At 42.2% G+C, this 18,960-nt stretch overlaps 1 protein-coding gene across 1 annotated transcript in view; it reads right to left on the bottom strand.

Moving 5' to 3' along the window:
• IPO13 (importin 13) overlaps positions 1 to 18,960 on the bottom strand; it is a gene marked incomplete in the record, with an annotated part of 1,347,960 nt that overhangs the window by 1,015,986 nt on the left and 313,014 nt on the right. The window contains 1 exon segment of the mRNA XM_044085442.1: positions 8,535 to 8,701. Coding sequence (XP_043941377.1) covers positions 8,535 to 8,701 — 167 coding nt within the window.

The raw sequence follows: 18,960 nt of genomic DNA, 5'->3' as shown, positions 1-18,960 counted from the left end.
AATGATGGTAATGAAGAATTACCTCAAAGGTAAGAAAAGAGTAATAAAAGGGAAAAAATATAGGGACAGAGTCTTAAAGTTACAATAGGATAGGAGTATAGCGATAGTAACTGAATGAAAACTTTTTAAACACTAACAATATAGACACTTTCAAAAATAGTTCACTTAGCTGAGACAGTGGCTTGACTCGGCTGTACAGCAACATGGCAAATGAGATCTGAGGTAACAGGGAGCAAAACATTCTGGGTAAGATCTTGGCTCAAGAGTTTTTGGCTGACGCGAGCTTGGTGTGAGGCTGGCTCGATTCCGAAGATGGAACCTATAACCCATCAGTAAGGAATGAATGAAGATTAACATCAGATCATATATTTGCCATTGTTTGCAAAATTAGGAAAGAATACTGGTAAATTAATGGATTGACTAATATTAGATTCTGACACCACCTTAGAAACGAAGGAGGCATTTGTTTGTAGCATCAGTCTATTCTTGTGAAAGGTCAAGTATGGAGGTTTTGAACGCAAGACTTGAATCTCTGAAATTCGTCTAGCAGAGTTAATAGCTACTAGAACACTTTTCCAAGTAAGACACTTAAGCTCACATTTAGCTACTGGTTCAAATGTGAATGTATTCGCATCTGCAGTACCAGATTGGGATCCCATGGGGGAATAAGGTCTTTAAACGGAGGTCTCGCAAGAAGATTGGCTGTCAAAAAAGCTCTGCAAAATGTATGACAGGCTACTGAAGAACTATCAAATCCAATGTGAAAATTTGATATTGCTACTAACTGAATCTTTAATGGTTGTGGAATTAACCCCTTCCTTAAAAAGTAAACTTAAAAGTCAAGTATATTGTGTATCAGAGCTGAAAGTGGTTAAATATGATTTTGTTGTGCCCAGAAAACAAATCTTTTCCACTTACTTAGAGTTTCCTTGTTGAAGGTTTATGGGAAGAGAAAATGATATGTTGGACAGGGGAACAGAGCATCAGTTGTCTGGCTATTAATGGAATTTGAGAAACCAGGCTGTTAGCCTGAGGTTAGAGATGTCTGGAGGGATCATGCCCATCTTGTGAGACACAAGGTCTGGAATTGGATCCAGAATCAAAGCTTGGTGAAGTCAGTGAGGCCAAAGGAAGGGAAACCAAACCTGTCAAGGCCAGTAAGGTGCAATGGGGATGACTTTGTTCTTCAGCCTGGCAGCTTTCTGCAGAAATTTTGGAATTAGTGGGATTGGTTGATAGGCATAAAGTAGACCGGGGGGCCAACTGTGAAGCTAAGCATCCTTCAGTGATTCCCCCTGTGGAGGGATTAAGGCAAAGTAGTTGGTGCATTTGTTCAGAGGAGACGCAAAAAGGTTGCAGCAAGGTTGGCCCCATTGACGAAAAATCATTTGTCACCTTCTTGTTGAGAAGAATGTACTTGCCCAGTCTGTGTGCTATCACACTGGACTTTCCCTGGAATATGCATTGCTTCAAGAAAGCGGTTGGATAAAACTGTTCACTGCCACACTCGGTGCTTCTTGACACAAGGAGTATGACTTGGTCCCTCCCTGTCTGATGATGTACCAAACTACTGACATTGTCCATTTGAAAAGCAACTGTCCCTGAAGGAAGAGTATTCTGAAATGTGTGCAATGCTAAGAGCACTGCTCATTTCCAGGACATTTCTATGCACATTGGCTTCTTTGGGGCACCAAGTGCCTTGGACCCTTTGCCCCAAAAACTGCCCCCCACCCCCACCCCAGGGAAGAGTCCGTGGTCACTATTGCCTCGGGCTGAGGAAGAATGAACAGATGACCTTGTAGAACCTGACCTGATTGAATCCACCACCTGAGATCTCTTTTGCATGCCTGAGTGATTCATATCAGAGTTGAAATGGGTTGGTAAAGTATCGACTACTGTGTTGCTAGCATCCACTGAAGAAGCCTCACATAAAATCTGGCTAAAGGCACTAAGGTTATTGCTGTTGACACTGATCCTAGAGTTTGAAGGACCAAGAAAGCTGCAATCTTGGTACTGCAGATTATTTTTCTGATCTATGATCTGATGGTTTGTACTCTTGAGGGAGGCAATGAAGCTACCATTTACTTTGTGTTGAAAACTACTCCTACAAATTCCAAATTTTGAGTTGGCTGTAGTTGACACTTTTAGTTTATGGTTATTCTCAAATGAAAAGAAGTCTGCAGAACCTGATTTCTTCCCTTATCAATAGATGCCTGGCCAGGATGGTAATGTGCCAGTCATCTAGAAAAGGGAAATGCATAGAATCCCTGCAGTTTTAAGTGAGCTGAGACTAATGCCATGCATTTGAACACCCTGGGGGCTGTCGTGAGACCAAAGAGCAGAGCACTGAACTGGTAATGGCTGGCTCCCAGCCAGAAGTGTAAACATCTTCTGAATCATCTGTTCATCTTTATGTGAAGGCATGCATCCTGAAGGTCTATCGAGTACATCCAATCATCCTTACCCAGAAAGAGAAGAATGGACTGAACCATGGCCATCTGAAACTTGGTATGTCGAATTGCCTTAAGTTGCTGAGGTCCAAAATTGATCTCCAGTCCCCTGTACTTTTTGGCACTTAAAAGAACCATGAGTAAGTTCCGGATTCTATCTGGTCTGGCGGGACCTCTTGGATGACTCTTAACAGCTTTTGTACTTGAATTGCTGCTTCTTCCCTTGGACTAGGTGAATCATCAGGGATTTTTCTTGAGATTAGAGGTGGGAGGGAAAAGGGTATTATGCAGCCTCTGGATATAATCTTCTGCACCCAAGTATCTTTCATGTCTAGCCAGGCTCTCTGGTGCAAGTATAATCGAACCCAGATTTCCTCCAGAGGTGAACAATCGGGCTTCCTTTCAGGAGTGCTGGTAGGGTCTGTCAGAGAAAGAATCTCTGGACCCCTGGTTTAGCCAACATCCTCTGCTGTGGGGACAGTCTCAACTACTAGTGTCCTCCCCCGGACCCTGTGGGAACTTCCTCCACATGCGCCATGGAAAGGACCCTGGGATTTCCTGAACCACAGTTTTTGACCACCTTGTTGATTTCTTGAAAACAATTTCTGAGGGGTCGAAAAAATGTACGACAACTACAGACAGGATTGTTCCATCCCTCTCACACCTGGATAGAGTTTCTTTCATTGTGGGGTCAAACAAAGAAGTGCCATCAAAGAGAGCACTAATGATCGAAGACTTGGACTCCTCAAAATCACATAAGCTCATCTAGACATGTCTCCTGATGGAAATGCCTGAACCCAATGCTCTTGAGGCTCCTTCAGCTGCATGCAAAATAAGTCCCATGGATGAATTTGAAATGGATTGTAGGGTAGCCAACTGAGAAGTCACGGATTGGACCTCTTCAAAAATGGATCCTGAGAGGGAATATGAAAGTTCCTTTATCAAATCCCTCTGCAACCTAGGTAAAATGTGCCAAACAATTCGGCAACCTTAAGGTGAAGGATGATGAAGCACAGACATGCTTCCCAAACCTGTCCATCTCCCTGGACTCCCTTGTTAGGGGGATGAACAGTGTAACTCTATTCAGCAAGTTCCTTTTTGGTGGCCACTGCCATGACCATGGCATCAAAGGGCACCCCTTTAGCCCACAACTCCTTCCCCGAAGGCGGTACCAGAATCTTGGCTGGTGGTCTGGGTATGGGCTCAACTGTGTCAGGTTCCTTCAAGGCCTGCCGAGAGACCAAACCAATGAGCTCATCTGTGGCCGGAGTAACACAGGAAGTAGACAGGCCAGTACCGAAAGCCTCCAGGAATACAGACTCCTCAGATGAAGGGTTGGTGGGGTGAGTCCAACCACCTCTCTGTTTTAGGATCGTAAGGACGTCTCCAAAGGAGATGTCTTTTGGAGGTGATCATGGGGACTCTTCACCTAAGTCAGTATCTCCCTTGATGAACTCTTGTGGACAGTCCAAGTGCTTCCTCTTGCACTTCCTCTTCCTAGGGAGCTCATCAGTGGGGTGCCCCGGGGAGGTATTGGAAGAAACTTTGATACCCTGATGTGATACCTGGAGATCTCAGACTGGCTGACCCTGTGGGTGCAGAATGGCGAGGCTCTAAGCGCAGAGACATTAGGGTAGAAGATTGAGGATCCAAGTGGGTTAGACCCATCCATCCTGCTGGAGCAGGCAGCACCCTCTTCACAACCTTAAAGGCTGATCATTCCAGAGAGCATTCAGAGTAAGCTTTGGATCCAAAGATAAGGTTATCTTTAGACTTGAGCCAGACAGACTCAGAAGGCTCATAGCCACAGACTGTGAAGCAACCGAAGGGATCAGAGGAAAAGCTTAAGTGGGGGTCTGGTAGATGGAGAGACCTCCTAACCCAGGGGGGTAGGAGCTGGCAAGACACCCAACTGAATCGGCACCGAGAGGAACTTCCACACCTTCCTCCATCAGACTTCTGGATGAACACGTTGAGGCAAGAAAGGGGAACTTGGACCGGTGGTGTTCCAAAAACTGAAAGGCCACCCTAGAAGGTACAGGATTCAATAGACAGTGAAACACCTAGTCTTGGGAAGAACTACAGGACTCGAGGCAGTCAGATCAAATAGCTTTTTTGTCATATCTGAGATAGTCGGGTCCATCACTTTTTACTTCCTCGGAACAGAGAGTGAAAAACTTTGGGATCCAATTTAGGCCTTTTTCTAGATGGCTCCGAAACCAAGGTGAATAAGGTGAAAGGCTTTGGAGATGAAGGCTATTTCTTTAATTTTACCTTTAGGGGTTGATCCCAGATAATCAGTTCTCCAAATGAAGATGGCAATAATCCTTTTAAGTTTTTTTTTTTTTTTCTCTCTACTAGAGCCCTAGGATTGAAATTATGGCAGATCAAACAATCTTCTTGCAGATGCTGTGGCCCTAGGCAATACACACACAGTGTGTTGGCATCTGACAGCAGTAGCTTGTGCCCACAGTTGACACACCACTACACCAACAACTATAAGTAATAAAAAATTAAGAAAGACATTTTTTGTCTAGAAAGAGAGAAGGTAGGAAGAAAATACCAGCAATAGTATGAAAGGACTACATGAGAGTGCAGAAAGGTAAAAAGATAGATAAAAAATTACCAATGATGGTAATTCAAGAATTACAAAAAAATGTATGACAAACAAAAGGAAAAAAGGAAAGAGATTACAAACTATGGTAAATGAAGAAATACGATCTCATATGAGGATAAGGGATGAGAAATAAGAAAATATAAGGATTTACAAGATTAATTGAAAACTATCACTTATCTGTGAAAGCTCGAGAGCTAGGCTGACCACGTCTTTTCGCGAAAAGTGGCAAACGAGATATGATGTGGTTTAGAACTGGTGTATAATGGGTAAGGGAGAAGCGCAAAAGCTTTTTGGTTACCAAGAGCTTTAGTAATGGCCGGGACGGATCAGAGGATCGGATCCAAACCCATCAGTTGAGGATAATGAAAACTGGCAACATCAGATCTGCTGTTTTTATGTGCCTTTGCTCTAACCACTTAGCAGTTAGGACATGAAGAAAGTGCCCTGAAGCTTTGTAAACTGGCCAGAGGTCATAACCAAGAGGCAAGATATAACTCAAACAGCTGAAGCTACTGCAAAAATGCTGCCCTGCAGTGAGCTATTACAGGAGCCAGGAACTTTGTAAAGACTCTTGCAGATGTTGACAACACAAAGGGTAATATACAGAACACTTAAGTGTCTGAAATCCTTGAAAATTGGAGTGTGATAAGTATCTTATGAATCCAGAATTAGTAGATAATAGAGGCGGGATTGGGAGGTGACAAGACTGCAAAAATAGCCTTTTGAAGTCTGGGATTTTGATGTGAAGGTTTACAAAAGAATGTTCTTGGACAGGTCTGCAGGTTTCTTCTTTTTTCTTTGTCACCAGAAATATTATCAACAAAGACTCTCATTCTGTTTTGATATAGGAGAGCAGGTTCTATAACTTCTGAGGCAGCATTAGATCCAGGGTGGGAGTAAATAGGAAGGTTTGATTGAATGGACCCAGAAGAATCCCTTGAAAAAGAATCCCACTGCCAGTTGTAGCTTTTTTTAATAATTTTCAGAACTCATGAGTCTGAAGTTATCTGGTGCCACTTAGGGAAGTGAAGACCCAGGGGGAGAGGGGACGTACTTCGGGTATTTGGGGCACACAAGTCTGCTTTTTGAGACTGTCCTTGGTTTTGGGTGTGCCATCCCTTCTTTTTTGAACCTCCCTGCCATTGCTTTCTGAAGATTTGTCTGCCTGCCTATTCCTTGCTGGGATTGTTCATTCTGTTTCCTATAAAAGGAACCTGAACTTGAAGGAAAGATTCTATTATATTTTGACATGGAAGGCTGTAAAATTTGGAAAACCTCCTGAATTAATGCTCACTTTTCATCAAATCTTTTAAGAACCTCAGCAGAGGATGGGCCAAATAATACCTCTCTATCCAGGAGGAAACATTCAAGAGCTCACCTTTGACATCCTCTGGTAAATTCTGAGAACAGAGCCAGGCAACTCTTCTCAACACTATCTCAGTGGCAGCTTCTGTTGAAACATTAATGGTGTCATAAAAGCATTTTAGAGTGTGTATGGTTACCAGAGATACAGAAGCTATTTAGGAATTCAAATATGTCAGTCTCTGAAGGAAGGCCAACAATTAGAGCCCAACAATTCTTTATTCTAAAGGTGGAACTACAAACATCTTCATAGACATATCAAGGACGTTCCCATCTTTGTTAGAAGGAATAGTGTTAGATGTCATAAGATGGTTTTATTGTAGAAATTACTACAGGGTCTTAATTTGATGTCTGAAAAAAGGAAAGCTATGGGTTTCAGGAATCTTGTGTAATTTACCAGACTGAGGAAAGGAAACTGACTGTCAGGTAAACTGCTGACTGCAAGGAATGCATCCTCTAAAGGAAGTCCACCTGTAGCAAATTGTAATATCTTTGCTAGGACCCGGGTATTTCTTTTTGTTCTCACTGAAATTATTTCTTAATTCTACCAACAATTACAGAAAAGGTAATTCCTCAGGTGGGGAATCTAAAGACAAACTTTTCTCAGAATCAGATTCCCCATTCTTGGAGAAGGGACTTGTGAAGCACGTAAGTCCACATCCTGTCTCTTAGACTAAATATCAGAATATGACAGTGGGGAAAATCTTTACATTCCGATGCTTTCATTTAAAAAGGAAAAGACTGAAAAGCTTTTTTAAGTAACCTTTAGCAAAACCCAATCTTCCTTGTTTGCCCTATGCGACAGGGACAAGGTGAAGACATATACCTAATGTCATGTTTCCTTATCCTGGGAGAACCTCACAAAAAAAAAAACAGTACACTGAAGAAAGTTCTTTTGCCCAGGAATCAAGCTCCTCAGAGAGGAGCCACAAAGGAACAATGCATGTTCCCTCCTCTGATGCTGACAAGAGATATTCTCCCTTGCCATATGAGGGCAGCCAAACAGCAGCATAGGATGTGTCCTTAGCAGCTTCTGAAGCAGACCCACCAGAGTGGCAGAGAAACTTACTGGTCTCAGGAACCCGATATGGCCACAGCAAAGACACTCACCTATGGTCAAATGAGAAGATGGAGTAAAGATCAAAGCCTCCTGTGCAACTTTTCTTTCTTGTTGATTGGGGAGGAAATGACAGACAAGCAAGGATCTAGGTCCATTAACTTACAATAAAGAGTCTGACAAGGTGGTAGCAGACCCACAGTACGTCACTCAACTCCCTATTAAAAAAAAAACTAAGGTCTGAGGTACTTTATGGAAAGGAGGTTTTGAGAGTTTGGCACCCTAACCACTGAATTTATACTGCTCTCCTCAAGATGTACAGCAGTTAATGCCGATTATGGAACTACTTAACATAAACTTGGGTGTTAATGATGAAAGATAACCAAGTTTACAAGTTAACAGGACAAAACCACATTCAAATGTGACTCTGGATTTAAATCCTGCCAATTCAAACATGCCTCAAAGTAATGGTAATCTGGATGCCCCAGACAGAAAATGAAGCTTTAGTTAATATCGAGAGAAACAGCAGCAGGGTAAGTTGAGGCCCAAGAGCTGAAAGTATATTCAGATGTTTTTACTAAACTGACAGCTAAAGGAATGAGATAATGTTTCAGAAACAGCTCAAGAATATGAGTGCCATGACCTTACTTGCAAAGCAAAAAAATATTCAAAAGGTCACAACTGATGAAAAATTATCAAGACAAAGACAGCTTTCAGGAACAGACATCGCCAGTTAAGTAACACCAACCAGTAATGCACACAAATATAAAAGACCCCATGCTTTTAGAGATGATCTTTAATTTGAGGTAAAAATTGCAAATAAACGCTCCTAAAATAGGTTGGTGTAGAAATACAATCTTTCAGCTAACCATGCAGTCTTCTTTAAAATAATAAAGCTATTCTAATAAACACAGAAACTGCATCAGTCCATGTTCACTACTATTTGAAAAGAACATGAAATACAAGTTTACACTGGAATGGAGTAAGGCAATGTGGTGCATTTTGAATGTTCAGAACTGCAAAACAAAATGGTCAAATGAGCCACTACCTGTATATCCTGAACTGTTCTTTCTCATCAGAGGACCATGACGAATAATCTTCATCAGAGGGAAACTGAGCCTTATGAAGCAATACATCCACCAGTTGAAAATAAACTGGCCTGTAAATCTGCAAATACACTGCCTGTTTCTCTGTTTCAAATGACATGATATCATCCTGTAAAGGAAGAAACGGAAACTAGTTAGACCATGAAATAATATGAATGCTAATGCTAACTTAACTAAAAAATGTAGTTGGATAATCTACACTAAATGCAAATATAAATGTAAATACGTTAAAAATATTGGAAGTACTAAATGCTATGTAAACAGTTGTGAACACTAATGAACAGGACAAGACACTTTACAGTTCTTATCCATGAAAAATGACAACACAAATATCAATTTCTCTACTAGCAAGCAGCCTACAAAACAAGACAGTTAAATATTCTACTGACCAAAAGCTTATCTGTATGTTTAGTTCATATTTGTAGACAACACATTTAAACTCCCTCCCCACAAAACAGTACTTAAAACAGTACACATTTTGAATTTCACTTTTTCCAATACTACTACCAAAAATTCAAGAGCAATAACTTTCCAATTATGGTATTCCCAAACTGCAAGCATCGATTTCTGAGTCTAACAAGGGATATTTAGTTTACAAATAAGTCTCATGGTTAGTGCAAGGCCTAGGAATGCATGGCCCAATATCAATTGCTGACACACTGGAGAAATATTTAGCATTACTCTGTCTCAATTTTTGGTTCCCTGCTTTGGTTCTTGTCCGATGTGTTTTCTGCATGCAGATGGCATGTGCTCAGTTTACTCATGTGGGCTTTCACCCAAGTATCTGGTTTCCTCCAATATTAAAAAAAAATATATATATACTGGTTGATGGACTGGCAACGCTAAACTGAACCTAAAAGTATGTATGTGTTTGCATGCTCAACTTGCATTCCATCCTGGGATGTCTGTTGCTTGTGTAATACATGGGAAATGTACATTTGAATGCACTAAAGATGAGCTTGGACAGTTAAATGTCATATAATCACTTACAGCAGCATTCCAATAAACATTCTGCACTTTGTCAGACCAAGGAAATGTAATCAATGGAAGTGAAGGAGTACATAGGTTTAAGAAATGTATGTCAAAATACAGGAATACAGTTTTCAGTGGAAAATTCTTCAACTGCAACCACAGGAGTTCACTTAGCAAATCCTTGGAATCTCTGGATGCAGAAATTCTATTTGCTTTGCAGTACAAGTGAAACTGCTAAAAAGGCTGACAAGGTACGGTGTTTCATATTTTTGCATGTTGAACTGAATAATTGAACAACTGAATAATTTCCTTAGTTACAATAATGTACACTCCCAACATTTCTGACAAAATACCATGCAAGGAATTTTTAAAATCTACAAATGCGTCGCATTCTCAACATAAAAACAAAAGTATGTGCATGTTCATTTTTAACTCCTAATCTCTTAACACATGCAACTATACACATTTTCCAAAAATGACGGTTATCTCTCCTTATATGGTGAAATGCCCCAGACAGACAACTAAACCAACAGACTTCACACATTCTAAAGTCTGGTTTAATCATGCTAAAAGTGCACATTAGTGCCCGTGTTCCATCTTGACCCTACACCAGTATTTCTTGTCCCAGCTCAAATTCCCTCTCAGACATGAAAAGCAACTTGCATTCTCTCAACTTACACGTTTTTAGCCTAAAGAAAAAGTGCACTGGTTACCATTAAATGAACTTATGATTTACAAGGAAATGACTGTTATTACTAGGAATTCATCTGCTTGTATTTCCTTCAATGCAGCAGACTTGATTTATTTTCAATGAGCTACTTATCACCTATTATTTAAAGATTATATGCCAAAAGGCAAAATGAAATGCAGTGCCTGCATCCAGTTCTGCCTTTTTTTGTGAAATTCACTGGTGGCTACCATCTGTTGTAATCCTATTTTATTTTACATAAAATAATGATTTTATGTGAAAAATAGGAATTAAAAAAGTGTGTCCTCAGAGCCAATGTAACATCCCGCAGTGAAGTCGTGACTGGAGTTACTTAGTGATATCATGCTGGGGGCAAAAGTTTAAAGTCTCAGCTTCCACTTAGTACAGCAACAATGTAGAAACAAAACGATGCTAAGAAATACCAATTTACCCTAACAAACAGCAAGTAACAGAAAGTGTGATAAGAGACTTAGGGACACAGGTGGACAGTGGTCTCACCTTCGATAACCACATCGCCACAACAGTCAGGAAATCCTTCTATGTGGCACACCTCATCACGAAGGGCTTTTCATCCAGAAAGAAGGAGGTCATTGTCCCACTGTACTCATCCCTCATTAGACCCATTATAGAATACAATGCCCCATTTGGTATGTACCTCTCAAGACATCTGCAACAACTGGAAAGGCCTCAGAAATACCTCACTAAAAGAATCACAGGCCTAAAGCAGATGCCCTACACTGACCGCCTTAAAAAACTCCAGCTATACTCTGTTGAATATCGTCTACTCAGAGGCGATCTCTGCTTAACATACAAGGCCATGTCAAACCCAGAGCTGTTGGACATGCTACACTTAAAGAAATCCCAATCCCTCAGAGCTACACGCTCCAGGGATCTAAACCTTGTCATCACAATAAACAAAACATGCTGGAGGGATAGATTCCTGACCCAGAGACTCCCCAGACTCTGGAATAGATTGCCCATACATGTCAAGCAGAGTGCCTCTTTGGATCTCTTCAAGAGGAACCTTGACAATTGGATGGGAGAAAGGAAATTCACCCCAGGGATCACGTCAGTCGCCCTGCTAGACAGAGGTCCAGGAAAGTAAATAATGTGGGAAGAAATAGCCAGGGAATTGTTATGGCTAGGCTTGTATAGGCCCTAGGGCTGATAGCCTAGTACCAACCTATGAACCTATGAAGTACAGCTAAAATGTAGGGGAAATGGATTTTTTTTTTTTTTTTTTACTTTTGCTTATTCTACCTGGAAATGTGTTAAACACTAAAAGCACAAACAAACAACACTCAGACAATGATTATATTGAAAGAATACAACTGAAAACAGTTGCATTAATTAAATATTAGGCTTGTACAGATGTCCTTGTTTTTTTTGTTTGTGTGCGCAATGTTGAATACCTGTCAGGATGTTACCATGAGAGGCAATACTTCAACTGAAGAGCAGCCTGACCTCCTGTCATCACAATGCTAGACATCTTGACATAGGCTGAAGGAGGTATATGCAAAAATACACCAAAACAACAGGATTTTACAAAGAAAATATTTTAACTTGCCGCACACGGTTGGATGGATTTTTTTAACTGAATGTGACATTGTCAGCGGTACAAGGGCAGCATCAGTGCAACAACTGGGCCAGTTAAGACTTTTCATTGCACATCTAGTGCTTCCCCATGCAAATACCTCACTGCTCATGTTTCAGTCACTCCTTCTGTGTCTGCAGTCAGTGCATCTACTTTTGCAGAGTTCTGGTAGATAGAGATTGGCTAATGTTCATCTAAAATACTGCAACAACCCTTCATTAAGGAGGAATAGCATGCATCTTTTGTTTAAAAATTCTTATTCATTATTCTCTGATGGATGACCATTCTTTTTTTAGTAACTTAAGTATTAATTTTAGGTGTAAGATGCATTTTACAAATTGGATAGTTTTCCCTTTCTCCAAGCTTCCTGAACATCTCACGAGGAAAGCAAAAGTACAGTTGTGTACACTTACCATAAATGTAGATGTTCGAGTGTATTCACTGTTGCAGTCATCACATTTGGGTTATCTGCCTGCAGGTAGCCCTCAGCCGGCCTGGGTGAGTCTTGGGATTTCTGCGTCGGATGCTGTCGTTTCTTCCATGACATCAGGGGTATAAAAACATGCAGCTGACGCCATTACATCAGTTTTTCCTGCCCCAGATGTCAGGTGCCCCCAAAATATGAAGAAATTATACGGTGTGGAACACCCTCAGCAAAAAGCAAATACACATGGTATAAGATATGTCAAACCAAAAAGGACAGTTGAAAGCAAAGACAATCACGGGGCTGGAGGGAGGGTAACCAGGACTGCAACACTGAATACACTAGAACATATACATTTATGGTAAGTGTACACAACTGTACTATGTTCTTCGTGTTTCACTGTTGCAGTCATCACATTTGGGTCAATTACCAAATCTGAGGAAGGGTGGAGGTAGACAAAGAAGCATTAGGCCTGGCAATCAGGCCTTGTAAGACTGCTGCGGCAAATCGAGCTCTGAATTTAGAAAAGACAGGCAAGTGGCAAATGCTTGGTGAAAGTGTGTACCGAGCTCCAGGATGCAGCTTCCAGGATGTCCCTGGTAAGGACTCCTCTGAGAAATGCAGCAGAGGTAGATGTAGCCCTAGTGGAATGTGTTCTTTTCCCATGAGGTAGGTTTTCCATGGTGCTTGTAGCAGAAATGGATGCAGTGTGCTATCCACTTAGATATGGTTGGCTTTGAAATGGCCTTCCCCTCTGCCCCTGCAGCAAAGCTGACTAGCAGTTGGTCAGATTTTCTGAGAGGCTTAGTCCTGTCCAAATAGAATCTAAGCAGTCTGTGCACGTCTAGAGAATGCAGTATCCTTTCTCCTCTAGTTTGAGGATTAGGGAAAAAAGTAGGCAAATGAATGGACTGGTTTAAAGCCACACTAGACACCACCTGGGGCATAAAAGATGCGTTAGTCCTGAGGGAACCCTGTCCGCATGGAAGGGTTCCACTGCCATAAGGGCCTGCAGTTCAGACACTCTTCTTGTTGAAGTGATGGCTAGAAGTAAAGCTGTTTTCCATGAGAGGAATTTAAACTCTGCTGTAGCAGCCGTTTCAAAGGTGGGAAGTGTAAGTTTTTCCAATACAAAGATAAGGTCCCATGCTGGAGTGGGAGCTCTCCTTGGGGGGGGGGGGTCTTAAACTTCTGGCCCCTCTAAGGAACTGTTTTTCCAGAGGATGATTATAAGTATATAATTTAAAACACAAACAATATACCTCCAAACAACAGCAAATACACCCAAAAAGGCTTTTGAGCATAGTAAACGAAAAGAGAGGTATAGTAAGAGAAAAACAGGGGGCTGGAGGGTGGGTAACCAGGACTGCAACAGTGAATACACTCTAACATCTACATTTATGGTAAGTGTACACAACTGTACTATGTTCTTCGTGTTTCACTGTTGCAGTCATTACATTTGGGTAGAATCCCAAAGCTATGGTTGGGAGGATGGATTTATACAGCATTAGGAGCAGCTATAAGGCCCTGCAGTACAGCAGTGGCAAAGCCAGCTCTGGATTTAGAGAAGATAGGTAAATGGTAATGTTTGGTGAATGTATGAACTAAGCTCCAGGTAGCAGCTTCTAGAATGTCTCTGGTAGGAACACCTCTGAGAAAGGCTGCAGAAGTAGATGCAGCCCTGGTGGAATGAGACCTGATCCCCTTGGGGATAGGTTTACCATGGTGCATATAGCAGAAACAAATACAATGGCTTATCCATTTGGAAATAGTCTGCTTTGAAATAGCCTTTCCCTCTGCCCCTGCAGCAAATGCCACCAATAGTTGTTCAGATTTTCTTAGAGATTTTGTCCTGTTTAAGTAGAATCTAAGCTGTCTGTGTACATCCAATGAATGCAGAATCCGCTCACCTTTGTTCTGTGGATTGGGGAAGAACTGTTGGCAGATGAATGGTCTGATTAAGAGCCACACTGGATACCACCTTAGGCATGAAAGATGGATTGGTCCGGACAGCCACCCTGTCCGGATGAAAAATAATGAAAGGCTCCACTGCCATAAGAGCCTGTAATTCTGAAATCCTTCTAGCCAAATTGACTGCTAAAAGGAAAGCTGTTTTCCAGGAGAGAAATTTTAGGTCTGCAGTAGCAGCTGGCTCAAAAGGAGGGAGAGAGAGTTTTTCCAAAAAAAAATTGAGGTTTCATTCAGGAGTTGGTGCTCTCCTAGGAGGTCTTAAATTTTTGGCCCCTCTGAGATACTGCTTTAGCAGAGGATGAGAGAAGAGGGAAGGTTTTGTGTTGTAATGAGCTGAAATGGCAGAGGCATGGATTTTCATGGAAGAAAAAGATAGGCCCTTGTGAAGCATCTCAGTTAAGTATTGCAGAATCTGAGGAATACTGTGCTTATTCCGTGTGATTGGTTCCAAGCACGGAATGTTTTCCATTTGTCAGCATAAGATTTTCTAGTACTAGGCCTTCTAGCCTCCAAAATGACATCCATCACTGGCTTGCTGAGGGATGCCAAGGGTGAAATTAGTTGATTAACCACGCTGCAAGATTCAAAGTTTGGAGCAGAGTGTGCAGAATTTTGTAGTTCTGCTGAGACAGTAGGTAAGGTGTCTGAAGCAGATGCCACGGAGGAAGGTGTGACACATTGTGCAGGAGTGGGTACCAGTGTTGGCAAGGCCAGTCTGGAGCAATCAGAATCATTTTTGGTTTGTCCTGTTTAACTTTTACTAGAACTTTGGAGAGCAGAGGAAGATGGGGAAAAGCATAGACTGATACAGCATCCACTTTCCAAGCTTTTTTGTGATGAATTCTTGTGCAGAATTTGTCCACCTAATAGTTCTGGGGTGAGGCAAAAAGATCTATGTCTGGGTTCCCCCATTTGCGTGTCAACATGTTGAAAACCTGTGGTTCCAGTTTCCATCTGTGTGGGTCCATAAGATTTCTGCTTAGTTTGTCTGCCAGAGTATTTAGCTTTCCTGGCAGGAATTGAGCTTGTAGTTGTATCTGATAAGTCAAGGCCGTGTTCCACAATGCCATGGCTAGTCTGCAAAGGGGGTAGGAATGTGTACCCTCCCCTACTTGTTTATGTACCACATAACCGTGGTGTTGTCTGTCTTTATCATTAGTTGTTCTGGATGAAGGTAGTCCTTGAAGGCTGTCAGAGCATTCTGTACAGCTAGCTAGCATCTCTTTCTGATTGATATGTAGGTGCATTTGATTTGGGCTCCATTTACCCTGAATGCATTTCCCTGCCAGATGAGCTCCCCACGCATAGTCTGATGCATCTGTTAGGGTTTGGGTGGCAGGGGGTGCAGTGAATGGCAGTCCCCTGTTTTGGTGGCAGGCCTCTGCCCACCATAGGAACTCTAGTTGCAGGCAAGGTATAATAGGAATCATTGTTTCCAGGCTGTGACAATGTTGACTCCATAAACTTTTTAAGTACCACTGAAGTTTCCTCATATGCAGTCTTGCATATGGAATTAGAAGAATGCAGGAGGCCATGAAACCCAAGGCTTGATGAATTTGTCTTGCAGATAGCAGGGTTTTTGTGGCCACCTGTTTGAAGTAAGTCATCAATTGAATTTGCTTTTCTGGCGTAAGGTAAGTCATCTGGGCAGTTGTATTCAAGCTTGCACCCAGGAATGCAATTTTTTGAGAGGGTACCAGTTGTGATTTATTTTCATTTATGGTGTACCCTAGACAAGTTAGAACCCTTTTTACAAACGCCAGATGCTTTTAGAAGAATGTCCTTGTTTTCTGCCTGAATTAGAAAATCGTCCAGGTATGGATATATTTGAATATTTCTTTGCCTGCAAAATGCAATTACAGGTGCCAGGCACTTTGTGAAGACCATGGGTGCAGTAGATATGCCAAAGGGCAGTGCAGAGAATGTACAGTTTTGTACCTACCATAAATGTAGATGTCCGATAGATATGCAACTGCAGTCCTGACATATGGGTTGTTCTGCCTCAGGCAGCCCTTCGGTCGGCCAGATTCCAAAGTCTGGGTCCGGCGTCGGCCGATGTCACCTCCTCCTCGACGTCAGGGTGGCTGGAGTATAAAGGCAGCAGCCAACGCCATCTTCTTCAGTATTTCTTGCCCCAGATGCCAGGTGCCCTCCAAGGAAGGCTAAATTTTGTGACTGGATAAACAGAAAAAAACAGACATGCACAACAGTAATAAACAGACACACCATAATATATAACCCCAGCTGATAGGTAAGGGGAGAAAAGACCCAAAAGGGAAAAAACAGAGGGGTAGGAGGGAGGGAAAACCTGACTGCAGTTGCATATCTATCGGACATCTACATTTATGGTAGGTACAAAACTGTACTATGTCCTTCAAGAATGCATGCAGTCCTGACATATGGGTTGAATACCATAGCCAAGCTGGGGGTGGTAGGACTAAGCAAGAGATGGTGTAGCTAGAAGGCCCTGCAGGACTGCCGAAGCAAAGCCTGCTTGGGATCTGGAGTATAATGGCAGGTTGTAGTGTTTGGTAAATGTATGCACGGAGCTCCATGTAGCAGCCTCTAGAATATCTTTTGTAGCCACTCCTCTTAGAAAAGCTGTGGATGTGGCCATAGCTCTGGTGGAGTGTGGTCTAATATTAGCTGGCACACTTTTTCCATGAAAAGAATAACAGAATCTGAAGCAGTGCCCAATCCATTTTGAGATAGTTTGTTTGGTGACTGCTTTTCCTTGCGCTCCAGCAGCATAGGCTACAAACAGTTGGTCAGACTTCCTGGTGGACTTTGTTCTGTCCAAGTAGTAGCGTAGTTGTCTGTGAATGTCTAAAGTATGCAGCAGCTTTTCCCCTTTATTTTGAGGGTTAGGAAAGAAAGTAGGCAGGTGAATTGCTTGGTTTAGAGACACTCTGGATATCACCTTCGGCATGAATGAAGGATTGGTCCTAAGGGAAACTCTGTCCTGATGAAAGATGAGAAAAGGAGGAACTGCCATGAGGGCCTGTATCTCAGAGACTCTTCTTGCTGAGGTGACTGCCAACAGGAAAACCGTTTTCCAAGAGAGAAATTGCATTTCTGAAGATGCTGCTGGTTCAAAAGGAGGAAGAGTTAATTTTTCCAAGACGTAATTGAGGTCCCATGCAGGAATTGGTAGCTTCCTTGGAGGTTTGATATTCTTTATGCCTCTTAGAAACTGTCTTAGCAAAGGATGCGAAAACACAGGTGGATCACAGTTGTAATGTGCTGAGATAGCTGAAGCGTGGATTTTGATGGAAGAGTATGAGAGGCCACTGTGAAACATTTCTGCCAAGTATTCTAATATCTGAGGTATGTTCATCAGTGATGCATCCTGGCCCTTGTTGACATTCCAGATGGTGAATCTCTTCCATTTGGCCGAATAGGTTTTTCTGGTGGAAGGTCTGCGTGCCTCCAGCAAAATTTCCTGAACTTTTTCAGAGAGGGAGTCATGGGTCTCAGTCATTGAACTCTCCAAGCTGTCAGCTTTAAGGTTTGCAGGTTCTGATGAACAGTCTTGTAACTGTGTTGAGTCAGGAGCAGATGCCATTGAGGCAAGGGCCACGGTTTGGTGTGAGTTATGCTCAGTAGCAGTGGATACCAGTGTTGCCTTGGCCAGTCTGGAGCTATCAAGATTCCTCTTGGTTGTTCTGCCTTGATCTTCAGTAACACCTTTGTGAGCAAAGGCAGAGGAGGGAATGCATAAATTGTTAGAGCATTCCAGCTGAAGGAAAGAGCATCCATTCTCCAGGCTAGAGGATGGTGTATCCTTGTGCAGAACCTTTCCAGGTGATGATTGAGATGAGATGCAAAGAGGTCTATGTCTGGTCTTCCCCATGCAGATGTTATTTGTGAGAAAATGCGTGGGTGTAGCATCCATTCGTGTGGATCCAAGAAATTTCTGCTCAACCTGTCTGCCAGAACATTGTCCTTGCCCGGAACAAACTGGGATTGCAAGTAGATGTTCAGTTTCAGGGACTTTTCCCAAAGAATCATTGTTAGTCTGCAGAGGGGGTAGGAATGAGTGCCCCCTTGTTTGTTTATGTACCACATGACAGTGGTGTTGTCTGTCCTTATTAGCAGATGACCTTGCTGAAGAGATTTTCCAAAGGCTTCTATTGCATGTATCATTGCCAACATCTCTTTTTGATTTATGTGCTGATGCATCTCCATGGGAGTCCATTGCCCTTGAATGCATCTGCCGTCCATGTGCGCCCCCCATCCATGGTCTGAGGCGTCTGTTGTAATAGTTTGACTTGTTGGAGCTTTGTTGAAAAGCATGCCTTCGTTTAAGTGACTTGCTTGAGCCCACCACAAAAATTCTCTTTGCAGGCATGGTATGAGTGGTATTATGTCTTCTAGGTTGTGGCTGTGTTGCGACCACAAGCTTTTTAGGTACCATTGCAGCTTTCTCATATGTAGTCTTGCCAGAGGGATTAGAAGAATGCAAGATGCCATAAACCCCAGGGCCTGCAGGGTCTTCCTTGCGGTCAGGTGGGTTAATTTTGCTAGGCCTTTGAAGTAAGCTGTTAAATGCTCTTGTTTCTCCTCTGTGAGGAAAGCCATTTGTAGCGGTGTGTCCAGTTTTGCTCCTAGAAAAATAATCTCTTGGGATGGCAGTAATCTTGATTTTTGAATGTTGACTGTGTATCCCAAAGCCTGCAGCAATTGAATGAAGTAGTT

Source organism: Protopterus annectens, chromosome 10.part0 (assembly GCF_019279795.1).
Source record: "Protopterus annectens isolate FY-2018-M chromosome 10.part0, PAN1.0, whole genome shotgun sequence".
In the NCBI taxonomy this organism is placed as follows: domain Eukaryota; kingdom Metazoa; phylum Chordata; order Ceratodontiformes; family Protopteridae; genus Protopterus; species Protopterus annectens.
The sequence above is the reverse complement of the archived record's forward strand: the minus strand, read 5'-3'. Positions and strand labels throughout refer to the sequence as shown.